We start from the raw sequence: 22,772 nt of genomic DNA on the forward strand, positions 1-22,772 counted from the left end.
GAAACCACTATAGTGAGGTCCGGTATGGCACATTTTTCTGTTTATCCCTGGACCCATTGGGTTGCTGCCAACGGTTGGGTTTTTATCTTCTTAACAGCAGAAATGGAGGCCAACCCGGTCTTGCCCTCACTTAAACTTATTTTTAGTCTTTTTCTCCTTTTTGTTATTCTTATTTAACTTCTTTATTAGACTATATACAACGGCTTATACACTTATTTATAAAACATGTATCACAACTTATTATAATAAACATTTAGGATGTTAGAAAACTTTATAACAAATACCTCAAATCTTATTGTTACCAATATAGAGTCCTTTCAATTATTCAGTCAGTTTCAAGGAGTCCATTCTTCTGCTAATTCCACCAGTTTCAGGTCTCCTGGTGTCGATTCAATCTTCCACTGAGGTTCTTCTGTAACAGGTCCTTTTACCCTAGAAACATGAGTCCACCCTCTTTCAGCAGTTCTTATAGCAGTTTCTGTTGTTAACAGCACCAGGAATGGTCCTTCCCAATGAGGGGAGAGACTCTCTTCTTTCCAAGCTTTTATCATTGCTCTGTCTCCTGGTTTAAATTGATGGATGGCAAATCCCAGAGGTGGTGTTTGAACTATCATTCCTATTTCCCTTAATTCTTTCAGTCTTTCTCCAGTAGTTATTATATATTTCTGTGTATTATGATCTTCAATAACATCGTTTCCTAAAGGCATTCCCTGGAGTATGGCATTCCGTACAGCATTTCATAGGGTGATAATCCAGTTTCACTATGAGGTTTTGTTCTAATGTTTAGAAGTGCTAATGGTAAACATTTTGTCCAAGGCATTTGGGTCTCTATCATTAATTTAGCTAATTGTTGTTTTATTGTTTGATTCATTCTTTCTACTCTCCCGGAGCTTTGTGGATGCCACGGGGTATGATACTCCCATTTAATACCCAGTGATTGACATAATAATTTTATTACTTTAGAAGTGAAGTGTGTACCTTGATCAGAATCAATGTATTGGATTATTCCATATCTAGGTATTAAGTGTTCTAATAAAATCTTCACCACCATCTGTGCTGTTGCTCGGGTGACAGGGTAAGCTTCTACCCACTGTGTTAAATGGTCTACTATTACCAATAGGTATCTTATCCTTCCCACTTTAGGTAATTCAGTAAAATCAACTTGTATTTTCTCAAAAGGTCTATAAGCAGTTTTTCTCCCTCCTATAGCTACTTGTCGGAACACTTTCTTATTCATCGTTTGACAAGTTAGGCAGCCTTGTGTAATTTGGTTTGCTATTTCAAAAATTCCAATACAGCCAAATTGTTTAAGAAAATGATCACTTAATGCTTTCGTACCCCAATGTGTTTTCATATGTATTTGTTCTAATATTTGCCTGGTACATGCTCTCGGCAACATTTCTCGCCCGTCCGGCAGAGTCCATTTTCCCTGTTCTAATTTTGCTCCTATTCCCTCTAATTTGGTTTGCTCCTCAGGGGTAAACTTCTTCTCTTTTTCGTCTTGTTTTTCTTCTCTGGTGTTTTCTTCTGTTTGTATTACGTTTATTTTAACAACTTGAGTCCTTAAGGCTGCTTCCTGGGCTTCTTTATCTGCTAAATTGTTTCCTCTAGTTCGGTACTCTAATCCCTTTTGATGTCCCCTTACATGCACTACTGCTATCTCTTTTGGTTCTCTTAGTGCCTTTAAAATTTTTACTATTAATTCCTGGTGTATTAAATTTCTTCCTTGTGTATTAATTAAGCCTCTCTCCTCCCAAATCTTTCCAAAAGTGTGGACTACCCCATATGCATACTTAGAATCTATAAATATAGTTCCACTTTTTCCTTTTAATAGCTCCAAGGCCCTGTATAAGGCATATAATTCACAGGCCTGAGCTGACCATGATGGACTCAGGGGTCCTGATTCTATAAGGTCGAGATCCTTATTAATTATTGCATATCCTGACTTTCTTTTTCCTTCTACTACCCGAGATGAACCATCTATAAATAATATTTCTCCTTTCTTTAATTCAGTGTCTCCTAGATCTGGTCTCACTTTGGTCTGGGTTTCAATTACTTCTAAACAATTATGTTGTAATTTTTCAGATGGCTCCCCAAATAAAAATTGTGCTGGACTTTGAATAGAGGTCACTTTTAGTTCCAAATTAGGAGAATCAACTAATATTGCTTCATATTTCAGGATTCGGCTGTCTGTCAACCATTTTTCTGCTTTTTGTTGTAAAACACCCCTGACATTATGTGGGGTATATACTTTCAAAGGGGCACTAAAGGTAATCTTTCTAACTTCTTCTATAAGCAGTGCTGTGGCAGCTAGAGCTTGAAGACAAGCAGGCCACCCTCTGTTTACCGGGTCGAGTAATTTAGAATAATATCCTACGGGTTTTCTTACTCCTGCCCAATCCTGAGTAAGAATGCCATATGCTGTTTGATTTGATGTATTTACAAAAAGATAAAAAGGCTTTTCCAAATCTGGTAAACTTAGCACAGGTGCTTGTATTAATGCCTTTTTTATCTCTTCCAATCTTTCCTCGTCTTCTGTAAACCATTTGATTTGGTTGTTAGTTAATTTCTCATATAAAAATTTTACTTTTTCACTATAGCTTTCAATCCAGGGTCTACAATATCCTAATAATCCTAACACTTGTCGAATTTCTTTCTTTGTTTTGGGGGGTCTTAGGGATAAAATCCCAGACACTTTGTCAGGGTCCAGCTTCTTTTTCCCTTTGCTTAACCAATGTCCCAAATATTTTACTTCTTGTTCTGTAAACTGTAATTTTGATCGGGACACTTTTAATCCTTTTTCACCTAGGAAATTTAACAATTTAATAGTGGTCTCTCGTGTCCCTTCTTCAGTCTCTCCTGCTATTAATAAATCATCCACATATTGTAGTAGTTTTACTTCTTTAGGTAATATAAAATCTTGTAATATTTTTTCTAGGGTCTGTCCAAATAGATTTGGTGACTCTGTGAACCCCTGTGGCAGCACAGTCCATCTTAATTGTTGTTTCCGTCTTGTTTCAGGGTCTTCCCACTCAAAAGTAAAATAATCTCTAGATTCTTCATCTAGAGGGCAGGCCCAAAAGGCATCTTTTAAACCTATCACACTGTACCAAGTATGTTTTGGGGATATATGACTTAGTAAAGTGTAGGGATTTGCCACCACAGGGAATTTACCAATTGTTCGCTGATTTACAGCTCTTAGGTCTTGTATCATTCTATATGTCCCATCCGGTTTCTTTACAGGGAGGATGGGCGTATTATGAGGTGACATGCATGGTTCTAAAGTTCCTTTTTCTAAAAGTCTATCCACTATAGGTTTTAATCCTTTCCGGCCCTCCATTGGTATAGGGTACTGTCTAATTCTGATTGGACGACCCGGATCCATTATTTGGACACTTATGGGGGTCATTTCTATTTTTCCAGTTTCCCCCTCCTTATACCATACTGAGGGGTCTATAGCTTTTTCATCTTCTTGTGTTAAAGTATATAGCTGGATCTGTAATTTATCCCCTTGGCTTCGGATGCTTAGATTTAATTTCAAAATCAGATCCCTTCCTAATAAATTGTATTCTGCCTCAGGGAGTAAAAGTAAATCATTGAGGTAGATTTTGTTTTCTGTTTCTATTTCTACATTTTTCAGAATAGGAACTTTAAAAGGCTCCCCTTTTGCTCCTATTACTGAAGTATAATCTTTTCCTTTTTCTATCCCCTTTGGGAGTCTTTGAATAGTTGACCTTTCAGCTCCCGTATCTACTAAAAATAAAACCTCTTCTTTGTGGGGACCTATCAATAATTTTATCAAGAGCTCTGTTGATGTTAAAGTCCCCAGTAAGTATAGCCCCTGACACCCCTAATCATCTTTAAACATTTTTTCGTCTTGCTCCCGTTTACGGCAGTTCCTTTTAACATGTCCCTTCTTATTACAGTAGTAACAGACAGGGACTGTGAATTTTTCTTGATAAAGCCGTCCTCGGGGTGTTCGTTCTATTCTTTTTCCCTTTATTTCTCCAGATGGAACCCTATTTTTCTGACTCTCTCTTACTGCTGTGCTACGGAGGCTTACAAATAAGCAACCCACCACCAATTTTTAAAAATAAATAAATAAATTTATTTTTTTTCTAAAACCACCAATCAGCCCTCCGTAGATTACAGATCCGAATGTCTGCAAGAGGAGGACAGAATAACTTTCTGGGGTTTAACAATAACCCAAAAGACTTTACAAAGCCCCACTCCCCAGGGGTTTAACGGCAACCCCAAACGCAAACTTCACTTCCTGGGGTTTAACGGGAACCCGAAACATAAAACAAAACCTCACACCCCAGGGGTTTAACGGCAACCCCAAACGTAAACAAAGCTTCACTACCTAGGGTTTAACGACAACCCAAAACGCTCTATCACTCACCTGGAAAGTGAGGGCTCTCAACCTCGAGGACCTGTTCAGGGCAGCATCCCAACCCAAGGCACCTCGAGGAGTTTCCCTGGGCGGCGTCCCGAACCCAAGGGGAGAGTCCTCTGGCCGCAGCGTGCAGCTCCAGGGGGACGAGCTCAAAATGGCTCCCCCAAGGGACTCCGTTTATACCCAGACCGAATCTGACCTGTAGTCAATAGCGGCTTCCATTGGTCGAAGGTCTCAACTACCGCAAGACCCTGAAAACAAAGACAGCCAAAAGCTGCCACATTTCAACAGCCAGGAAGCTCTGTTTTCACTGGGCGGATGCACCTGCCACATGCTGCCACAAAAATTTTCGCTTTTGCTTTTTGCTTCTCCTCATCTCTCCTAACATAAACTTTTTGAGCTTCTCTAAGTAATTCTTCCAATCCTCTTTCTTGCCAATCTTCTAGTTTTTCTAGTTTTCTTCTTATGTCTCCCCAGGATTTAGCTACAAATTGAGTTCTGAGGAGTGCGGTTCCAGCCACTGTATTCGGATCAATTCCAGAATACATTTGTAAGCTTTTTCTTAACCTTTCCAACCATTCCGTTGGAGATTCATCTTTTCCCTGCTGTTCATTAAATGCTTTATTAATGTTTTGTCCTCGGGGAACCGCTTCTTTTATCCCCTGAATAATCAGTATCCTTAGATCTCTCATATTTTGTCTCCCCTGGGGTTGTTGGTGATCCCAGTGGGGATCCACATTTGGCCATTTATGATCCCCTGGGGGTCCTGCCTGATTTTGTCTCTCCCAAATTCTCATTCCGGCTTGCCTAATCATTCCTCTCTCTTCAGCAGTAACTAAGATGCTTAAAATGGACTGCACTTCTTCCCAAGTATAAGTATTGGGACCTAAAAATTGATCTAACCTCTCAGCTACTCCGAGAGGATCATCTAATAGAGTCCCCATCTCTTTTTTAAAGTTTCTTACATCGGTGGTGTTTAACGGGACTGTTACAAATCCGATGCCTCCTTGATTGCCTCTGAGGGGTACCTCCCGTAAGGGATATAAAGAAGCTCCCTCAGTTACAGCAGTTTTACTTCTTGTGCATGCAGCAGGAGGTGGAAGGGGAACCGTTGCCGGAGCCGTCAAGGCCACCGGGGCCGCTAAAGCCTCTGCCGCTGTTAAAGCCGCCGGGGCTAAAGCCACTGCCGCTGTTAAAGCTGCCGGGGCTGTTAAAGTCGCCGGGGAGCCGTTAAGGCCGCCGGAGCCGCTAAAGCCTCTGGGGCTGTCAGAGCTGAATAGTTAGAGTATGGAGGCGGCAAGTTATCTAATGGTTCCCATTCATCATCTTTTTCTTCCTCCTTTTTATTTTTATCTCCTTCTTCTTCCTCAAACTTTTTGTTTGTTTTTAAGGTAAGTATTGAGGCTGGAAAGGGACGTGAAGTCCTGCCCCACAATCCTGCATAATCACTCTCTTCTTGATGAAAAGGTTTCTTTGAATTAACATATTCATTTAAAGCTTGACAGATCCAGTCTTCGAAGGATCCAAAAACAGGCCAAAAGACATGTGGTCTTAAAGGTTTCTTTGGCCATTCAACCATACAGTACTGTATTAACTTTAATTTGCTCTTTCCTTTTCTGGGGCCCCTTTAGTTCCAATTTCTAATCATTATGGCTAATGGACTCTCTGGAGGTATGTCTAATAATTTGCTCCCTTTCCTCTGGTCCTGGGTCTTCGATTTCTTCTGACCCATCTAGGAATTTTACATGGTAATTCCTACAGCCCTTCGGTTGCCAGTGAGAGTGTCCCGCAGGGGGTTTAGGACCTATCACCCACCCACGAATCCTATAGGAATCGCTTCGGTCCTTCACCGGCCAATTCCCTCGCGGGAGATTGGAACCGCGGCTAAAAGACCTCCACAATCACTTCGGAACTAGGTTCCGTCTCAGTCACACTCTCACTCACACACAGACAACTGGATCCCACCCAACAGAACGGTATATGCAATTCTTACGACTCTGTCATCTTCGTCCGGATCTTCGCGCGCAGAATTACGGGCAAAAAAAAAACTTGCTGCAGCCGGCAAGGGAGCTCACAAAAAAAATTAAGTTCTTTGCTTGTCTTTATTCGGGTTCAGGATGGTGTTAGTCCCGATCCGACTTCACCAGGAGACACCTAGTGGTGGGGCACCTCCCCTGTATTGAGTCAGAATGCAGGATCTAAGACCATCCCGGATGAGCCCCCAATTGTTATAAATGAGCTCAGACTCCTTAAGATTTTAAAAACTTAACTCCGAATTTATTGTTTGAATAAAGACAAGCAAATAGCGCTGGGTGTGCCGGGAGTCTCTCCTCTACCAGGACACACACACACACAACAAAACTGATTCCTTTTATAATGTAGTCCTTATACATATTCAAGAAGATGGGCGTGTTCCCTGAGGGGTCTGCGAAGTTGTAACAATGTTCGCGGGCTTTTCTTGGGTTTTTCCATTTATGGAGGATGACTCAGCACGGATGATGTCCTACCACAGGTGCATTTGCAGAGGAGGAGGATGCCAGGTCTCCTTCCCTGGGCTCTGGTGCCATCTCCAAGCCTCTGCTTCTCCACAGGCTTCCTGGGACACCCTCCGCGCCTGTGCAGAGTTCCTGGGCTGGAGGAGGCCCAGCTTCCTGGCCGAGACAGGGCAGACACACCTGATTGGAGAGTACTTGGTGAGGACAACCCCCAAAGCCCCGGGCCGGGCTGGACGGGGGCTGCAGCCGTGCCGTGGACGGGGCTGTGCCGCTCTGCATCGCCGCCCTGCTCCAGCCCCGCTGCTCCAGCTGCATCCTCCTTCCCTGCCCTCCAGCACGCCGCCCCCAAGGGCTCTTCTCCAGGAGACCCCGGCCCATCTGGGCCCTGGCAGCGGGACGGAGGGGTCTCAGCACCCCCAGACCCCTCTGCCTGCAGCGCTCTCTGGCCCTCAGCCCCACGGGGCTCCTGGCTGGGAGACGGGAGTCACTGGGAGGGAGCGGGGTGCTGGCAGGAGGGACTGGTCCGGACGGCTGCGGAGGGACCGTACCAGCCCCGTGCCCTTGTGCTCCCTCAGATAATGCACAAGAGGAACAGCCCGGACGAGTATCTGCTCCAGAGCCTACTCTACGTGGAGAACCCTCAGGCCAGCGTGCGAGAGGCAGCTGTCAGGTTCATCGGTGAGTTCCCGGGGACCCGTTTCTGGTTGCCCAGCCCCAGTCCCCACTGGTGGGGCTCGCTGGGAGTCTTGCTGGTTCCCAGCACCCTCGGGTGCTGTCCTTGCTGGGGGACAGCCCTGCCGAGGGGGAGCAGAGCTCTGACAGGAGCTCTGTGCCCCAGGGCTTGCTGCGCGGCGCCGGAGGATCCTCAGGCTGGAGAAGCTGTGGGAGATCTGCCAGAGTGGTGAGTAGGGGCAGTGCTGTGCTGGCGGGGGCTGGTGGGGCAGGGGACAGAGCCTGGGCTCCTGGGGTCTCTGCGGGCAGGGGGGGTTCACCTCTGCTCTGTTTCCTTCTCTCGCAGCCCTCCAGTCCTTGGAGAACGACGCTGAGCACTCCATCAGGTGCCTGGCAGCTCAGACCGTCCTCATCCTGACAGCTCTAAAGCAGAAGCCAAGGTCAGGATGGAGCCTGCGGTCGCTGTGGTGCTGCGCCTGATGAGCCTCGGAGAGGTGCAGTTCTCGGGGAAAGGCCGTACTTCAATAAAATTTTTTTTAAATCAAGCTGGAGCAACAAGCCCAGTCCCACGGTGTCCTTCCCACGGGGAGCCCCCGAGCAGTGTCCCTGTGCCGCTGCCCCCAGGGCCGCACACCCGCACCCGGGGTGTCCCGCGAGACCACAAAGCCCGGAGAGGAGGAGGAGGAGGAGGAGGAGGAGGAGGAGGAGGAGGAGGGAAGCTTTAGCCCATCCTGCCCCTCCCGAGGGGTCTCAGGGCACAAAAAGGCACCCCCACGCCAAGCTGGCACGTCGCCATTTGTCCCAGCACCAAAATCCTCTCCTGTACTGGGGAGCTGGGCTGGTTTTGACTGGGCACTGGTCGGTTGGTGGTCAGCAGTTGGTTTCATTGCCATCACTTGTCCTCCTTAGGTTTCATTTCCGTCTCTTTGCTAATTTTTCCTTTTCATGACAATTTATTATTATTGATGTTATTTTAGTTCAGTTATTGAACTGTTCTTATCTCAACCCACCACTTCTCTCACTTTTCCAATTCTCCTCCCCCATCCTGCTGGGGGGGAAGGTGCTTAGTTGCCGACTGGGGTTAAACCACGACACCAAGTGGCAATTTTGCCTCTCAAAAAAACCCCAAAATCCCTTCAGGTACCAGCAGTAGCGTTCCCTTACTGGGTGCAAGACAGCACTAGAGAATTAATAGAATTGGAGAATCAGAATAATTCTGGTTGGAAAAAACCTTTAAGGTCACCGAGTCCGGCCGTGAACCCAACACTGGTGAACCCACCACTAAACCGCGTCCCGAGCGCCACGTCTACGCGTCTGTTAAATACCGCCAGGGCTGGGGACGCCACCACCTCCCTGGGCAGCCTGTCCTGGTGTGCGACAACCTTCGCGGTGAAGAAATTCTTCCCGCTTTTCGCTCTGGTGTTCGGAGAACGCAATAGCGGTGGGGGTGAAGGAAGTATCTGACCAGGGCCAGAGAGAGGGGGAGAGAGGGGGAAGAGACAGAGGAGAAGTGAGGGATGAAGAAAGGGAAGGCTGGAAGAGGGCAAGAGAGGACAGAGGGGACAGAGCGGGGAGAGGAGCCCGTGTGCCGGGCTGGGGGGGCGTGAGGAGCGCCCAGCTCGCTCCCCACGGACAAGAGCTGCTCCCTCCCAAGTTTTGCTATAGCTGAGCTCCAGCCAGTAAAACTAACCTTGATTTTCAGTTCTCCAAGTAAAAAAAATGGATTTTTTCTTTTTTTTCCTGGAGGCTGGCAGAAGAACATCACCACCAGCACAGCCTTTCTTAGCATGACAGTGGGCTAATCAACCTGTGGCAGCCTGCATGGTAAAGAACATGCTTCCACCGAAACGAGTGGTTGGGTGGTTTGGTTTTAATAAAATAAAAGAGATACTAATAATAAATTCTATAGTTCTTTAATAAATTATTATTTGCAGTCAGAACTTTACAGCAGGAGAGAGAGAGACAAACCAGAAAAACACCCAGTGAAGGAAAACAAATGTCCTAAATGGATCTAAACATCCCCACGGCATTTTGGGAGCACTCCTCCCAAATCAGGGGGCTCTTATTTTTGTCCCCCCAGCATCACACAGGCATTTCTGCTTGCTGCCAGGTCACCTCCGCACCAGCACAGCACAGAGCGTGAGTCAAGGCTTCTTATTCTACAGGGAGACAGAAACTGGAAAAACTCCGGGGGAGGGGGGGCAAAAAAAAGCACGGATTTGAGAGTGTGTGTTAAAAACAGCTCGAGGGAAAGGGCAGGAGAAGGGCTGGGGTGCTGGCCAACAGGCTGTCAGGGGTATGGGCTTGTAGCTGCAGCTGTGTTTAAAACAGTGGGTTGCTACCAGCCTGCAACAAGCAGCAGGTGCCTGTGCTGCAGGAACTCTCCATTCCTCTTGAAAACAGCGGGGACTGTTTGTAAGAATGAAGTTAAATATTTGCTCTAGGTAAGTGTGCTGACAAAAGGAGTGAAACTGAAGGGGAAAAAACCCCCATTCAGTGGAAATGTTTCCTCCTATGGATTTGTCTCTCGGCCCCAGCACAGCACTGGCAGGAAACAGTTCATCACGCGTGTTCTGCTGCCATGACAGAGCCGCGGTCCAAGCTGGTTTCCCACGCTGGGGACATGATAGAGGTGCCCCCGCCGGGGAACACATGGAAATGAGACTCAGCTGCCATTGCTTGTGTCTGTCAGAAGCACCTGCAATATTTGAAGGCTTTAGGACCGACAGCCAGGACAATGGCAGGAAACACCCGATGAGGGCATCAGCATCTCCAGACTTCTATTTCTGGTGACAGTATAAACCTTCTGTTTAATTAAAGACATCTCAAGCTCCAGGGTGAGGCTGTTTATGGAGAGTGGGGGAAGGAGAAGCTCCTCAAACTACGGCCTGTTGAAGTAGCCCATTTTTGATCTCTTCTGGTAGTGGGGTCTTACGAATTTATGGCAGAGTGTAATAAATCAGAGCAACGAGTGCCATCGGCTCGCACCTGCTGCTCAGAAACCATGCCTGCAATCACCAGCTCCAGGCTGAACCAGCTCAGCTTTTCATCAGCTTCTGCAACTCTGCAGTGTGAGGAGAAAAATCTTGTCCCGTTGCAAGCAGGACTGGAGGAAGGCAGCACACACCTGTCTAAAGTAGCACTTAAACCAGGGCATCAGTGCTGGGAAGCCTCATCTCACAGCAAACCCACCCAGACACCCAGTGCCCAAGGCAGGAGGCAGCGGGGTGCACCTTGGGGTAGCACCAAGGCTCCCCATCCCCAGCTCCTCGCCGGGGGTTCTCCTTCTCCGGCTGGGCTGCTCAGCTGGTGTTTTGCAAGTGGGAAACTGAGGTGGAATGTGATAAAAGACGGGAGGATCGGAGCAGAAAATAGAGCTGAAGGAAGCTCTAAAGCGTTGCCAACATAAGCCACCTCTGCCCGTGGGTGACAGCTCCAGCCAGCTGAGGTGCCACTTCCTTCCTGGACAGTGTGACCTGCAGGTCTGGTATGAATTTGGATGAGCTGTGGGGGGATGTGGGGTAGGGGAGAACTTTGTAGAGGCCGGTGATGGTTGGACTCGATGATCCCGAGGGGCTTTTCCAACCTGAATGATTCTGTGATTCTGTTTAGGGGCCCCAGGAGCTCTGTCCTGCCAGGGGGGTTGTGCTTTGCCCGCTGCAGGGGCTGCAGAGCCGGGGGCAGTGGCCGTGGCCCAAGGGGCGGGTGTCCCCGTGGGGCTCTGGTGCCTGTGACATCACAGAGGAGAAATCACCCAGGGATGTCACCAGGGTGCCAGCCGGCAGCACCCGCTGCAGTACGGCTCGGGCCAGCGGTGGGTGAGGCTGGTGGGGGGAAGGCTGGGCCGGACGAGGGCCGGGGCAGAAGCTCTGGCCCCTCAGGGGGGTTTCTACAGCCGGGGCGAGGGCGCAGCCGCTGCGGGGAGCGCCTGGGGCAGGGCAGGTGCCGCCCTCGGGGCTGGGCGCAGGGGTGCCGGGGCTGCCAGCCACGGCCAGTGCCCGGGGGCTGTGGGGAGATGTCCCCGTCCCTGCAGCGCTCACCACCCTCCCCCTTACTGCCTCCCAGCTCCCTCGGGCCCTCTCCCACCCGGCCCCAGCCCCGGCATATTCTCCCCTGCTGCCCCAGCCGCCACCTCCCTCCCACCCAGCCCCACTGAGCCCCTTCTCTCCCTCCTCCTCCTCCAGACCATGGCTGTGTTCATCACCCGCGTCCTGACCCTGCTGAGCATCGTGCAGTACGTGCTGAGAGCCGGGGACCGGCAAGACGCGGCCACGCAAGAGCTCCTGCGGCAGCGCGAGGAGCAGGAGCAGCAGGAGCAGCAGGAGATGACCCGGCTGATGGAGGAGGTGGAGCAGAGCAGCCAGGAGCAGCGCGGCCTCGCTCCGGAAGGCCTGCTCCTCGGGGCCTGCCAGCACTGGTGGTTCTGGGCCTCCGCCGACGCCCTGCTCGTGCTCTTGGGGCTCTACTGGCTGCCCAGGCAGAGCGGCGCTGACGGCGACAGCAGCAGCCAGCGGGGAAGCGCCAGCGGTGCCGAGGAGCAGAGAGGGGAGGACGAGGACTGCGAGGGCAAAGCAGAGCCCAGTGACACCTTGGCTGGACACAAGCCTCTGCAGAAGGCGGGGAGCTCCGCGGCGCCTGCCAAGCAAGCCCGCCCCAAGAACACCTTCCCGACGGGGCCGCATCCAGCCTTGGGACAGGGCAGCGCCTACGAGTGCCCCCAGAACAACATCCCCCAGCGCCTGCTGCTCGCGCCCCCGAGACCACCCCTGGGCCACGTCGTCCACCAGCGCTGGGCACCGCGGGGGCTCTGCCGGCAACGCGCTGCTGCACCCCCGGCAGCTCCTGACGGGGAACGTGCTGCGCCGCCTCCTCTGCCCCGGGAGCACCCCAACACCAGCCGGGTCCCCGCTTCCCGCGCAGCCTCTGACCCGCTCCGCTGGCACGCTGCTCCAGCTCGGAGGCGCAGGAGGGCGTCAATAAATACCCAATAGAAATAATATTTATTTTATTATAAAGAAATAGACAAATACCCTGAAGAAATCCCCAATAAATTAGTTTGGTTTAAGCAATCCCGTGTCCGTGAGTGCCTGGGCAGCACTGTGCTGGGGAATGTCACCCCTTGGCTCCATCTCCGCTCTGTAACAAACAGATGAAGTTTGTTGATGAATTTACGTTTGCAGTGGTTACACTCAGACCTTCAGTGCCTCCTTCTCTTCTCTCTCTTCTCCTGGTGTTCCCCACATGCCCTCCTCCCCGCCTCCTTTCCCACAGCCCCGACCACCTCTGTCCTTGCTCCCAAGGCCGCCGCTGAAATCAGCTGCTCCATCCCCGGGTCGGGCTTTTCCTGGCTGAGATCAACCCACCACACGCGGGTCCCTTCTTTTCCTCGGGGAAAGAGCACAGAAGGCACAAACAAAACTCATTAGATTAGGAACGAGCAGAGTACCGGTAGGCAAGGATCTCTGGAGGTCAGGGATGTGTGAAAATGTCTCCTTCTCCCCAAAATGAGCATTAAGGCGCTGTGTGGTGACTCGTGTCCCTACAGCGACCGATGAGAAGATTTCGCCATCTCCTGGGCGCCCGCTTAAGCTCCATCTTAAGTAAGCCCAGGTTGCTGCAGGCGTGGCGCTGTCCCCAGCAGCTGGGAGGAGGAGGAGGGGGTGGCCGAGGGGGGTCAGGGGGGTTTGGGAAACACCCCCCCTCCCCAAATGGCCAAATCCCCAACCCCCAGCTACTCACTGAGGGCGAGGCAGGAGCAGACCCACTGCAGCACCGCCACGGTCTGGAGCCGGCGGCGAAGGGGGAGCCGGAGAGGGGTGAAGTGAAGGGGCACGGCGGGGGGGGGCACTGGGACTGAGGGAGTCAGTGGGTGCAGGGAGGGGCACTGGGAGCTGGAGGAAGAGGGGCGGGGAATGGGAACTGCTGGTTTTAATGGAGCTGGTCCCACCCCAAGCCCTGCCCTCCCCTGGGAGGGGAGCACACTGGGAGACACTGGGAGATATTGGGGGGGGTAAATGGGGAAACTGGGGGACATCCACGGACACTCTGGGGACCCCAAGCCTCCGTCTCTGTCACCATAGAGGGATCACGGGACACTGGGAGGGGCCACAGGGACAGTGGGGGACCCCCAGGCTACCCCCTGTCCCCAGCATCAGGGTCCCAGTAGGGTCACTGGGCAGACCGGGGGCACTGTGCCACCACCCGGGGGTCCTCTTGGCTTTCCCAGCAGAGGAGGGGGGGTGGTTGTGGACTGTCCCAGGCTCTGATTTGGGAGGGACACTGGGGGAGGTGGTGGCTGACGGGGACAGTTTGGGTCCTGGGGTGGGGGCACCCATGGGGGTGTCACTGCTGGGGGCAGGGACACCACGATGTCCTTCTGGACGCTGCTGGTGACAGTGACACTGGGACCGCAGGTGCCATCAACACCAGTCTGGCCACGGGCTGGACACTGGCGACAGTGGTGGTGCCAGGGGAGGTGGCTGTGGGCACCAGGCTGGGGCTGAAGGTCATCACCTGGGGGGCAGGGGGACAGCGTGGGGCATAATCCTCTGTCCTGACTGTGATTCCCTTGGCAAAAAGAAGTGGCACTTGCAAAGGTAACAGGGAGTTCAAAAACATTTTTCCTAATTTGTTTAACTTTATGGATAAAGAACACCTGAGCAGCGCTGCCATTCCCTTGCACACAAAAGCCTTCTGAAGTCATGAAAAATAAATTAATTCCAGGCTTTGAGCAGAAAACTCATCGCGCCACTGGACAGCTGAGTTGTTGTTTGACCCCATCTAAAAGCCTTTCGAGAAAGAAAGGCTCAAAAGATTTGCAAGGGAGGCTTTTTAATAGGATTTTGACAGAGATCTTCGAAGTGGTCTTGTGAGAAACAACCTGTGGTAGGTGTTTGGGGAGCCCCAGCTGTGTAGAACAGCAGCTGACTCCCGTGCGGGGGGTGGCAGCGCACAGGCCCTGGAAAGCAGCACGTGCTCCCCCAGGAGCCGCCTACAGCAGCCCCGCCCTGTTCTGCCCTCTAATCAAACTGCAGCCCAGTGACCAGTTACACTCAGAGGAGAAAAAACACTTTTCCAGTTGAAGGTTTCATGAAGTGAACTTCAGGTAGTTAAGGATTCCTTACCATGCTCCTGGGCTGGCAGCAAACCCCCGTCTCCCCGCCCCAAGGCACAGTAAAGCCGCGGTTTCTCTCTCTCCCACATTCCGGCGTAACCTGCCAGCGCCCCCCACCAACACCACACGTCAGGGAACTGGCAAACAGAGAAGCAGAACATGACTGGAGGTTGCTTTAAACACGACGTTGCAAACTGTACGGGCCATTCTGCAGACTACCAGGTGTGCTGTCGTAACACTGGTGCAGAGAAACAACACTTAAAATTTGAGTTTCTTCAGGAAGAAAGAAAAGAGAGTTCCTGGATGCAGCCTTCTCTTAGGGGACCTCTCCCCTTCTGCAAGGAACAAAAATGCAAGAAACAGCCTTGACCTTCAATGGGAGAGGCTAAAAAACCACAAACCCTTTTCAGGAGTGAGGACAAAGAGCTTCAGATCAACTAGTTTCAGTTTTAGGGGGGAAGAAAGAATCTCTTGCTCGATGATCCATTTGTCAGTGGAGTCTGTTCCAGGTTACACCATCTCCTGCTGCCATGTCAAACACGATTATGCCCGGGACTAACATGCACTAAAGCAGTAATGTTTCTACAAATACGAAAGAAGAGAGAATTCCCAACGGCAAAAACAATTCAGACCCTGATTTAACAGGGTTCAAGTGACCGGCAAGGCCTACTTCAGTACAGAGACTGTCCTAAAGTGAGGCCTCAAACCAAGAGCACTTCAAGACTGGGGGACAAGTGTTAGTGACACAACAAAGAACCAAAACAAGGGCCAAAACACTCTGAGCACTTTACACAGTATTTCCTAAGAGTCATGACGTTATTTTCCCCAAACTCTTCAGCTTCACACAAAACAATATCCACTGACCTTTGAACAAACAAAAGCAGCCACCTAATACCTTCTCTGCTCCCCCACCGCGTCCTCCAGAAGGTGCCTGATGGTCACAAAGCCACCGACCCAGCAAGTCCACATTTATTTCATGCAGCCGGTCTGGTACAGCCAGGAATCCTGTGCAACCAGAGAGACACAATTACAGACAGCAGCTGGTACTGAGGATCAGCCACAGAACAAATGGATTCACGGGCAGAGACTGGGTAACTCTGATCATTAACGTTCCTGGCAGCTGCGGGGACATCTACCACCCGGCTTATTTCCAATGTCTCCTGCAACTCACACGCACTGAGAAATCCCTCTATTTGCCCCGGGAAATACCATTTGTGGCACGTCTGGCCACGTTTCTGGGGGTCACTAGGAAAGTACAAATTCCAGGAAACAACAGTGTCAGCTGAAGCCTGCTCATTATCACCTTCTCCTGAAAAAAACAACCCCCAGACGTCCAACAAACAACAAAACCAGAAGCACACACACCACCAGCGATGTGCCTGTCCCGCAACACTGCAAGATACAGGTAGGACTGCCAGAAACTTTTGAACTGCTGTGCAAAGCAGTGGCCGCTCACAGCATTTTAAGGAGTGTGTGAATGTGCAAGACGAATCTAAACCCGCCAGGAGATGGCGACTGCAAACCCTAAACGGAACCGGCAGCCCCAGCAGAAAATAGATCGTCGTTGCTTTTCCGCCTTAAAAAGCCGACCTGAACCCGTGACTGTTAACTGTGACCCGAGGCAGACGTGACCACGACCCCTCAAGCCTTCTGGAGGTGCAGGTGGGACTGAACAGGGTGGGGGCACTCGGAACAGGCTCACCCAGGCAGGCTGGGCACGGTCACCCCCACGTCTCTCCACCAGCACTTGCTAACGCTGGTCCCCTGGGGTATCCAGAGCTGCAGGCAGGGAACGGGAAAGCAGCTCCTCTAACACCAGCGTTCAGCCCAGAACTCTGCCTCCCCAGCGCCCAAACGGGACAAAACTCAAACTGGGCCCCTTCTCCTCACGCCGGGTCAGAGTTTGGGACCCCAATGGGATGCCACAGCGTGGGAAAGCTCCAAGGACACAGCCTAAGGGAACCGGAGCTCCCCGGCTCTCAGAGTAGTTCTAGAGCTAAAGCGGGGGCAGACATCAACTCCACATCAGGTAAGACAGGCCAGCGCTCAGCCCTGACCCGGGAAGGCAGCCTCCTCCCGGCCTGCCCAAGGGGTTCCAACCCAGCACACTTTCTTCCCAAAGCGGGACGCTGCCTTACTGCGGTGTGACGCCACTCACCCGCTCCTGGAGACGGCACCAGAGGGACACGGCACAAGCCATCAAGCCGCTGTCTGCGAGCACCAGAGCCCTCTGGGGACTGTTCTTCACCACGGGGCCCCTGAGAGAGAAAACAGGAGACAGAAGAGATGGTGAGACATTTCAGCTACGGCGGAGCTACCTCAGGGCAACAGGACTGAGACTGAGCCCTTTTGCTCGGGGGAAAGTGCACACCAGAGAAATACCCGCTGAACAGAAATCTCCAGCTAAACAGAGGAAAAAAAGCAGATTTGAGGAGCACAACATAGCAACAGACTACCACAAGACTTCTTTTGTACGGTACTAGAGTGTAAACACACTCCACATGCATCAAAACTGGTCTGTAACTGTACATTCTATACAATTGCTCCCTCATTATTTAAACATAATTTAATACACAGCAATCTGTATTTCTGTGCAAATCAGTATCTAGAGAATCCAAACCTTGCCTCTTCCTCTGGCCAGACGCATCTTTCACCTCAACGTGCACCGAGAAGCATTCGGAAAACCCCAAAGCGCTTGTCTACAAAACCCCAGTAACACCCGTAGCTAAGGAATATTTGGAGAAGCCGCTGCAGAATTCACGGTGAGCGCAGACAACATCGCCAGTGGAGGAGCTTCAGCAGCACAGTGTTCCCAGACCTGGCAGCTTCTTTAGCAGATGAACCTCAACAGCTCTGCCCGCTGCGGTTTTTTTCCCCGGAAGGTACCGAGTTCGTTTCTGCCCCTCAGACACTTCTCGCCGCGTTTCCTCCCCCCGGCCCTGCCGAGGCCGCACGCACCGAGCTCAGTGCCCGAGCAGAGGCACCGATTCCCCTCCGAGCACCCGCCGCTTCTTCCCCCGGCACCCGATCGCCCGCTCAGCCCCGCTGCCGGCTCCCCCGCCCCGCTGGGACGAGCGGCCGGGCCCGGAGACGCCCCGCCCGTCCCCAGGCCCAGGCGCCGGCGGCCCCGGCCGGGCCCTTCCCGCGCCGCGCGGTACCTGCACGCGCCGCCGCCGCCGCCGCCGCCGGAAAGAGCGTCCCGGGGCGGGGCGGGGCCGGGGCAGCTCCGGCAAGGCCCCCGCTAGAGGTGCCCGGCCCAGCGCCTGACCCGCGCGTGCCGGCGGGCACAGGGACGCCCCGGGCACGGCAGGACCCCGCCCGGAAGCCGCGGCTCTGAGCAGAGCCCGGTGCCGGAGCCAGCCGCGGGGCAGGGCTGTGCAGCCGCGCTTCCTCTCACAAATAAACCCTTTTTCTGCCCAGTTCAGCCCGTGAGGCTGCGTGCGGGGTGACTTCCCGGTGTCGGGCCCTGCAGCTGCGATCCGCGCCGCGCGGAAACACCCTTCGGAGAGTCCAAGGGAAAGTGTGTGTAACGCTGCTGGCACAGAGCACAGGCAATAAGGTCTCTTTGCTTCTTTATTTTGGGCGGTGGGGGTGGGATGGGGGGAGGGCTCTGGGGGAGGGGTTTGAGGCGTTGCGGGGTGCGTTGGGTTTTTTGCGGGGTTTTCAAGGGGGGTTGGGTGTTTTTTTCCAGCCAATACTTGTCCGGCGTGGCACAGCACCGATCTTCCCGCAGGGCAGTCAGTGGCAGTTCACCGCCATGAAGCTCTTCCTTAAGCAACTCAGACTTTGCACCTGGCGACAGGATTTGTACCGCCCGGCGCTGCGTTCAGAGCGGGGCTGCCAGGGCCGTGGTGGAGCGAGGGCGTTTGGGTGAGCGGCTGCGAAGGAATTTTGCAGCAGGGAGCGGGGCCAGGGAAGGGAAATGAATTTTGCAGCAGGGTCAGACTGGCTCTTAGGAAGGATTTCTTTGCAGAAGGGGCTGTTGGGCGTTGGAATGGGCTGCCCAGGGCAGGGGGGGAGTCCCCATCCCTGGAGGGGTTGAAGAGTCGGGTTGACCCAGCGCTGAGGGATCTGGTGGAGTTGGGAACGGTCAGGGTGAGGTTCATGGCTGGACTGGAGGATCTTCAAGGGCTTTTCCAACGCAGATAATTCTGTGATTCTGTGAATTCCCTGAGGGGTTCAGGTGGGAAGGGGTCTCTGGAGGTCATCGAGTCCACCCCCCCTGCGCCAGCAGAGCCAGTTGTGCAGGACCATGTCCGGTTGGATTTTGAGTAACTCCAAGGCTGGAGACTCCACAGCCTCTCTGTGCAGCCTGTGCCAGTGTTTGACCCACCCTCGCAGTAACAAAAAGTGTGTTTTCTTGTGTGCAGGTGGGGTTTTATGTGTTTCATTTGTGCCCGTTGCCTCTTGCCCTGTTGGTGGGCGCTGCTGAGGAGTGCGTGGCTCCGTCTGCCTCCTTCCATCCCATCGCGTGTTGGTGCACATTGCCAAGATCCCCCTGAGCCTTCCACAGGCTGCACAGCCCCGGCTCGCTCAGCCTCGTGCTCCATCCCCTTCGTGGCCCATCCCCGGACTCTCTCCAGTCTGTCCCCGCCTCTCTTGTCCTGGGGATCCCAGCGCTGGACACAGCACTCGGGGGCGGCCTCAGCAGCGCCGAGCGATTCCCCAGGAAGGCCGGGGAAGGTGCATTCTGCCAGCACTGACAGAAGGGCCTATCCAAGGTAAAAAGCAATAAAATTCCTCCTTCTCGAGAAATGCAGTTAAGTATATATACTGATGGAAAGGAGTAACAGGGTAAATATACCAGACGTGAAATAACTGTGATGCTGTAAGTCATTCTCAAGGAGAAGGTGCCCGCTTTCACTTGAATCGTCCTGACTGAACATTTACTCGCTTAAGAAGCGTAGCAGTGAGAGAGGCCCCGCTCTCTGAAGCTGATAATCTGTTCCTACTGGATAGTATCTAACTCCTGAAAAGCGACACAGCGCAGCCTTGGTGCTGCAGAGCTGGGAGGGCTGTTCGGGGGCTGCGGGCTGTGGCACACTGCAGGCACTGGGCAGTTTGCCTGAAATACAATTGAAATGATGTGACGAGCAAAGGGAATAAAAGCAACCCCACCTCTCTGCTTATAAAGAGATTTTTCATAGGATGCAGCAATGACGGCCAGAAATAACACTTTGATCATCTAATTTTACAGTGAAAAACCGTGGTGCTGTCAGGTTCTCATTTCTTGCCCTTTCCAGCATTGTTGAAACTGAAAATAAGGCCATTTCCTCCAGGTTCTTTGCTGTGGGATCAGTCAGAATGAAAACACATTTAAAACTGAGTGATCATACTTGTTTTTTCCCACGCTGATGAAAACACGTGTCTGTGTTTCTCGAGAGCTGTACTTCCCATTCATCCCTAAAGAAGTCATCTTGCTTAAAGCCCAAGAAAACAAGGGTTTTCTTCATGTGTGTTACAGGTTCCTTTGAGGCCCAGAGATAAACGCACCGAATGACAATTCCTGTCTTTGCTGCATTCAGGTGAGTGAGATGGGTTTGTCCCTCAAGAGAAGCCCTGTGAAAACCAGAACTAGTTTTTGTTCATACTGACTCCTGAGTGTGTGTAAAATATGGATAATGTGGGCACCGTTTGAGAAGAATAACCCCCGTCTGTGGTGTACTTTGTGAGACTGTATGTTCTGGAAAGGTCCAGAAGGGAAGATGTAGTCGCTTTCAATTGTTTAACAGAAGCACGTTTCTAGAGGCCACAAAACCCCAGTGTTCGCATATTTCCCTTAGCAAGTGGTGACCTAGAGACAGTGTGCTGCAACGTGGGATTCCTGAGGGAGCGGCATCGATTTCCCTGAGATTCCCTAATTTGCTATCCACCCAAACTCCGGTGATAACGCAGTGGAGGCAAATCCGTATCATTCTGAACAACGCGGAAACACCTCAAGTCCCATTCCGTGTTACGTGCTAGATGCCATCGCAGGCAATAAAAACTAATAATTTTGTTCCCGTTTTGGTCGTATAAATTTTACAGAGAAGTTTTTTACCTCTTCTCCCACCAAAAGCCAAAGATTTAAGAGCAAGCGAGTGGGGCAAGACAACAGCCAGTGAGTTTGGAATTCAGAAATGTTTAGAAATCAGCGAGTTTGTTAGTCAGAAGGAGTGAATGCCGCAACTGAGAGACGGGAGACAGGCTTGATGGAAGCAAAGTTCTCACTTTATTACATGTAACACTCATTTTTATAGAAAATCAGAAGATGCGTGTGTTAAATTGACTGGTTGCTATGCTTCAGAATTCTTATCAGCACGCGCTAATCGGTAGCTACTGAAACTTTAGCAATTGGACTAATAGCAACTAAGCCACTCCTGTAAAAAACTCTAAATTCCTAGCTGTCTGCACCGTCTTCGGCCCTTTATCAAGCATGACTCACAGGTTAGCAATTCTTCACCATATCAGCACTTTTCTCAGTGCTTTTCTCTTCCCTTTATCAGGCCTCCCAAGGTTTGTAGCCTACAAGTTCCAGTACGTCCCCCTCTAACAACGGAGCAGTACAGGCCGTTCTGTCTGAGTCCTTCAGGTCGTACCCAAAAAGTGAAGGGAGGGGATGGACGGGGAGTACAGAAGTAGTGCTTAACTGTGCACCCAATAAAAAGATTTTATTTTCCCTTTTTTGAAGGAAAAGGGGTTTTTCCCACGCCTTTCTAATTGCCTTGAGAAATGCACTACAGTGCTCTTCCCTGAGAGCACAGAGCACTGCAGCAGCACCAGCCGTGCTGGATACATTGCTCTGAGCCTTCTATTTGGCAACACGATCACGAGCTGCGATCACCCTTTGAACCTGAGCAGTTCCCTCCTAAATCTGCAAAGAAAATTGCAATGATGTGAGCTGGGCATTTAAAAACTATGCTGACAGATCTTTCCACACTCGTCAGCCTTCTAGCACTAATGCAGTGGGGGTTGGGATGTGCAGAAAGACAGAGAAAACTGAACAAATTCCAGCGTGACGGGAGTGACTGCAGTGGGCTGAACGCAGGGAACCACATGCAGGGTGCTGAGGGACAGCCTGGTTCTCTCGGATGCTCTCGTCAAAAGGCAGCACGGTTCTCATGAACTGAACAGGCATTCTGGGTGAAGGAGGATGGGGAAATGCCTGATCCGGGGAAGGAAACACATAATTGGGTTTTACAAAGTAGGTTTCGAAACCGCGGGTGGAGGGGAGGAGGTGACCTGTGCTAAAAGTGTTGCCTTTTCTTTGAGTAGCCTTTCCAGGCCGTCGCAAATGTTCCCTTTCATCCATTTATTCCCACTGCTCCTTGTTAACTAGTACTTTCTTCAGTACAGTATTTCTTTTTTAGTTTATTTTGGTTTTTAACCACGTATTCTTGCATCTTTCTCTAGAAACATTCTGCACCTTCCCTCTGTTCTCTCTGGCTTGCTGGCAGCCCCGTGGGAGATACACACCAGAGCACGTGTGTAGGTCGAATGCCACCTGCTCCCCAGGTACAGTGCAACGGGATTCGGGGGCAGCACACTTTTGGGGTTTCAGTGTTTCACCTCCTCCCAGTTCTGCCAAAACTTGCTTTGGCAGATTGCTCCGCTGCAGGCAAATTCCCTTTCTCTGTAGTCACAACATAGGGATAATCTTCCCAAGAACCTTCCAAAACTTCTACAAAATGCAGACGCTGTAACCTCTGGTCCCAGTAGTGTTTTGGTTCAGAGGAAATGGTTCATTCTCAGAGTGAATTCTCTGCCTGCTGCTGCTTCCCCCATATTTAAATTATTTGCTGATGAAGACAGCCATGAAACTCGAGTGTAAAGACATCAGACCCCACAACCTCCTTGAGTAACCACGAGAAAGGGTTTGGTCTATCAGCCAGTGGGGGCAGTTTCAAGCCTCACTGACAGTTACAGAAGGGAAGTTTTCCAAATGTGAGAAACTAACTCGGAGTTTCTGTCATAGCAGCCTGGATTTGGAGCTGGACAGAAACCCAGCGCAGAGCGTGGGCAGGTGAGAATGTTACCAGTGAACACAGCAGCAGAACTGTGTCATGCTGAGAAATATCGAATCATGGAAGAAAAGAAGAGGCAGAAAACAAAGTTT

General features: G+C 51.3%; 1 protein-coding gene and 1 long non-coding RNA gene across 2 annotated transcripts; one reads left to right on the forward strand and one right to left on the reverse strand.

Moving 5' to 3' along the window:
* Positions 1-7,556: 7,556 nt before the first annotated feature.
* Positions 7,557-8,108, forward strand: LOC141936810 (uncharacterized). The gene is made up of 3 exons (XR_012626818.1): positions 7,557-7,569; positions 7,730-7,792; positions 7,910-8,108. It is a non-coding gene; the product is annotated as an uncharacterized LOC141936810 (long non-coding RNA).
* Positions 8,109-12,551: 4,443 nt separating this feature from the next.
* LOC141936831 (uncharacterized) lies at positions 12,552-19,145 on the reverse strand. The gene is made up of 6 exons (XM_074854153.1): positions 19,082-19,145; positions 17,836-18,287; positions 16,836-16,935; positions 15,573-15,682; positions 14,688-14,814; positions 12,552-12,948 (listed from the first exon to the last, which is right to left on the reverse strand). Exons 1-6 carry the CDS (start codon positions 19,143-19,145, stop codon positions 12,761-12,763), a joined length of 1,041 nt encoding a protein of 346 aa, XP_074710254.1. The 3' UTR covers positions 12,552-12,760.
* Between the last annotated feature and the right edge of the window lie 3,627 nt (positions 19,146-22,772).

Source organism: Strix uralensis, chromosome 34 (genome assembly GCF_047716275.1).
Source record: "Strix uralensis isolate ZFMK-TIS-50842 chromosome 34, bStrUra1, whole genome shotgun sequence".
NCBI classification, from domain to species: Eukaryota; Metazoa; Chordata; class Aves; order Strigiformes; family Strigidae; genus Strix; species Strix uralensis.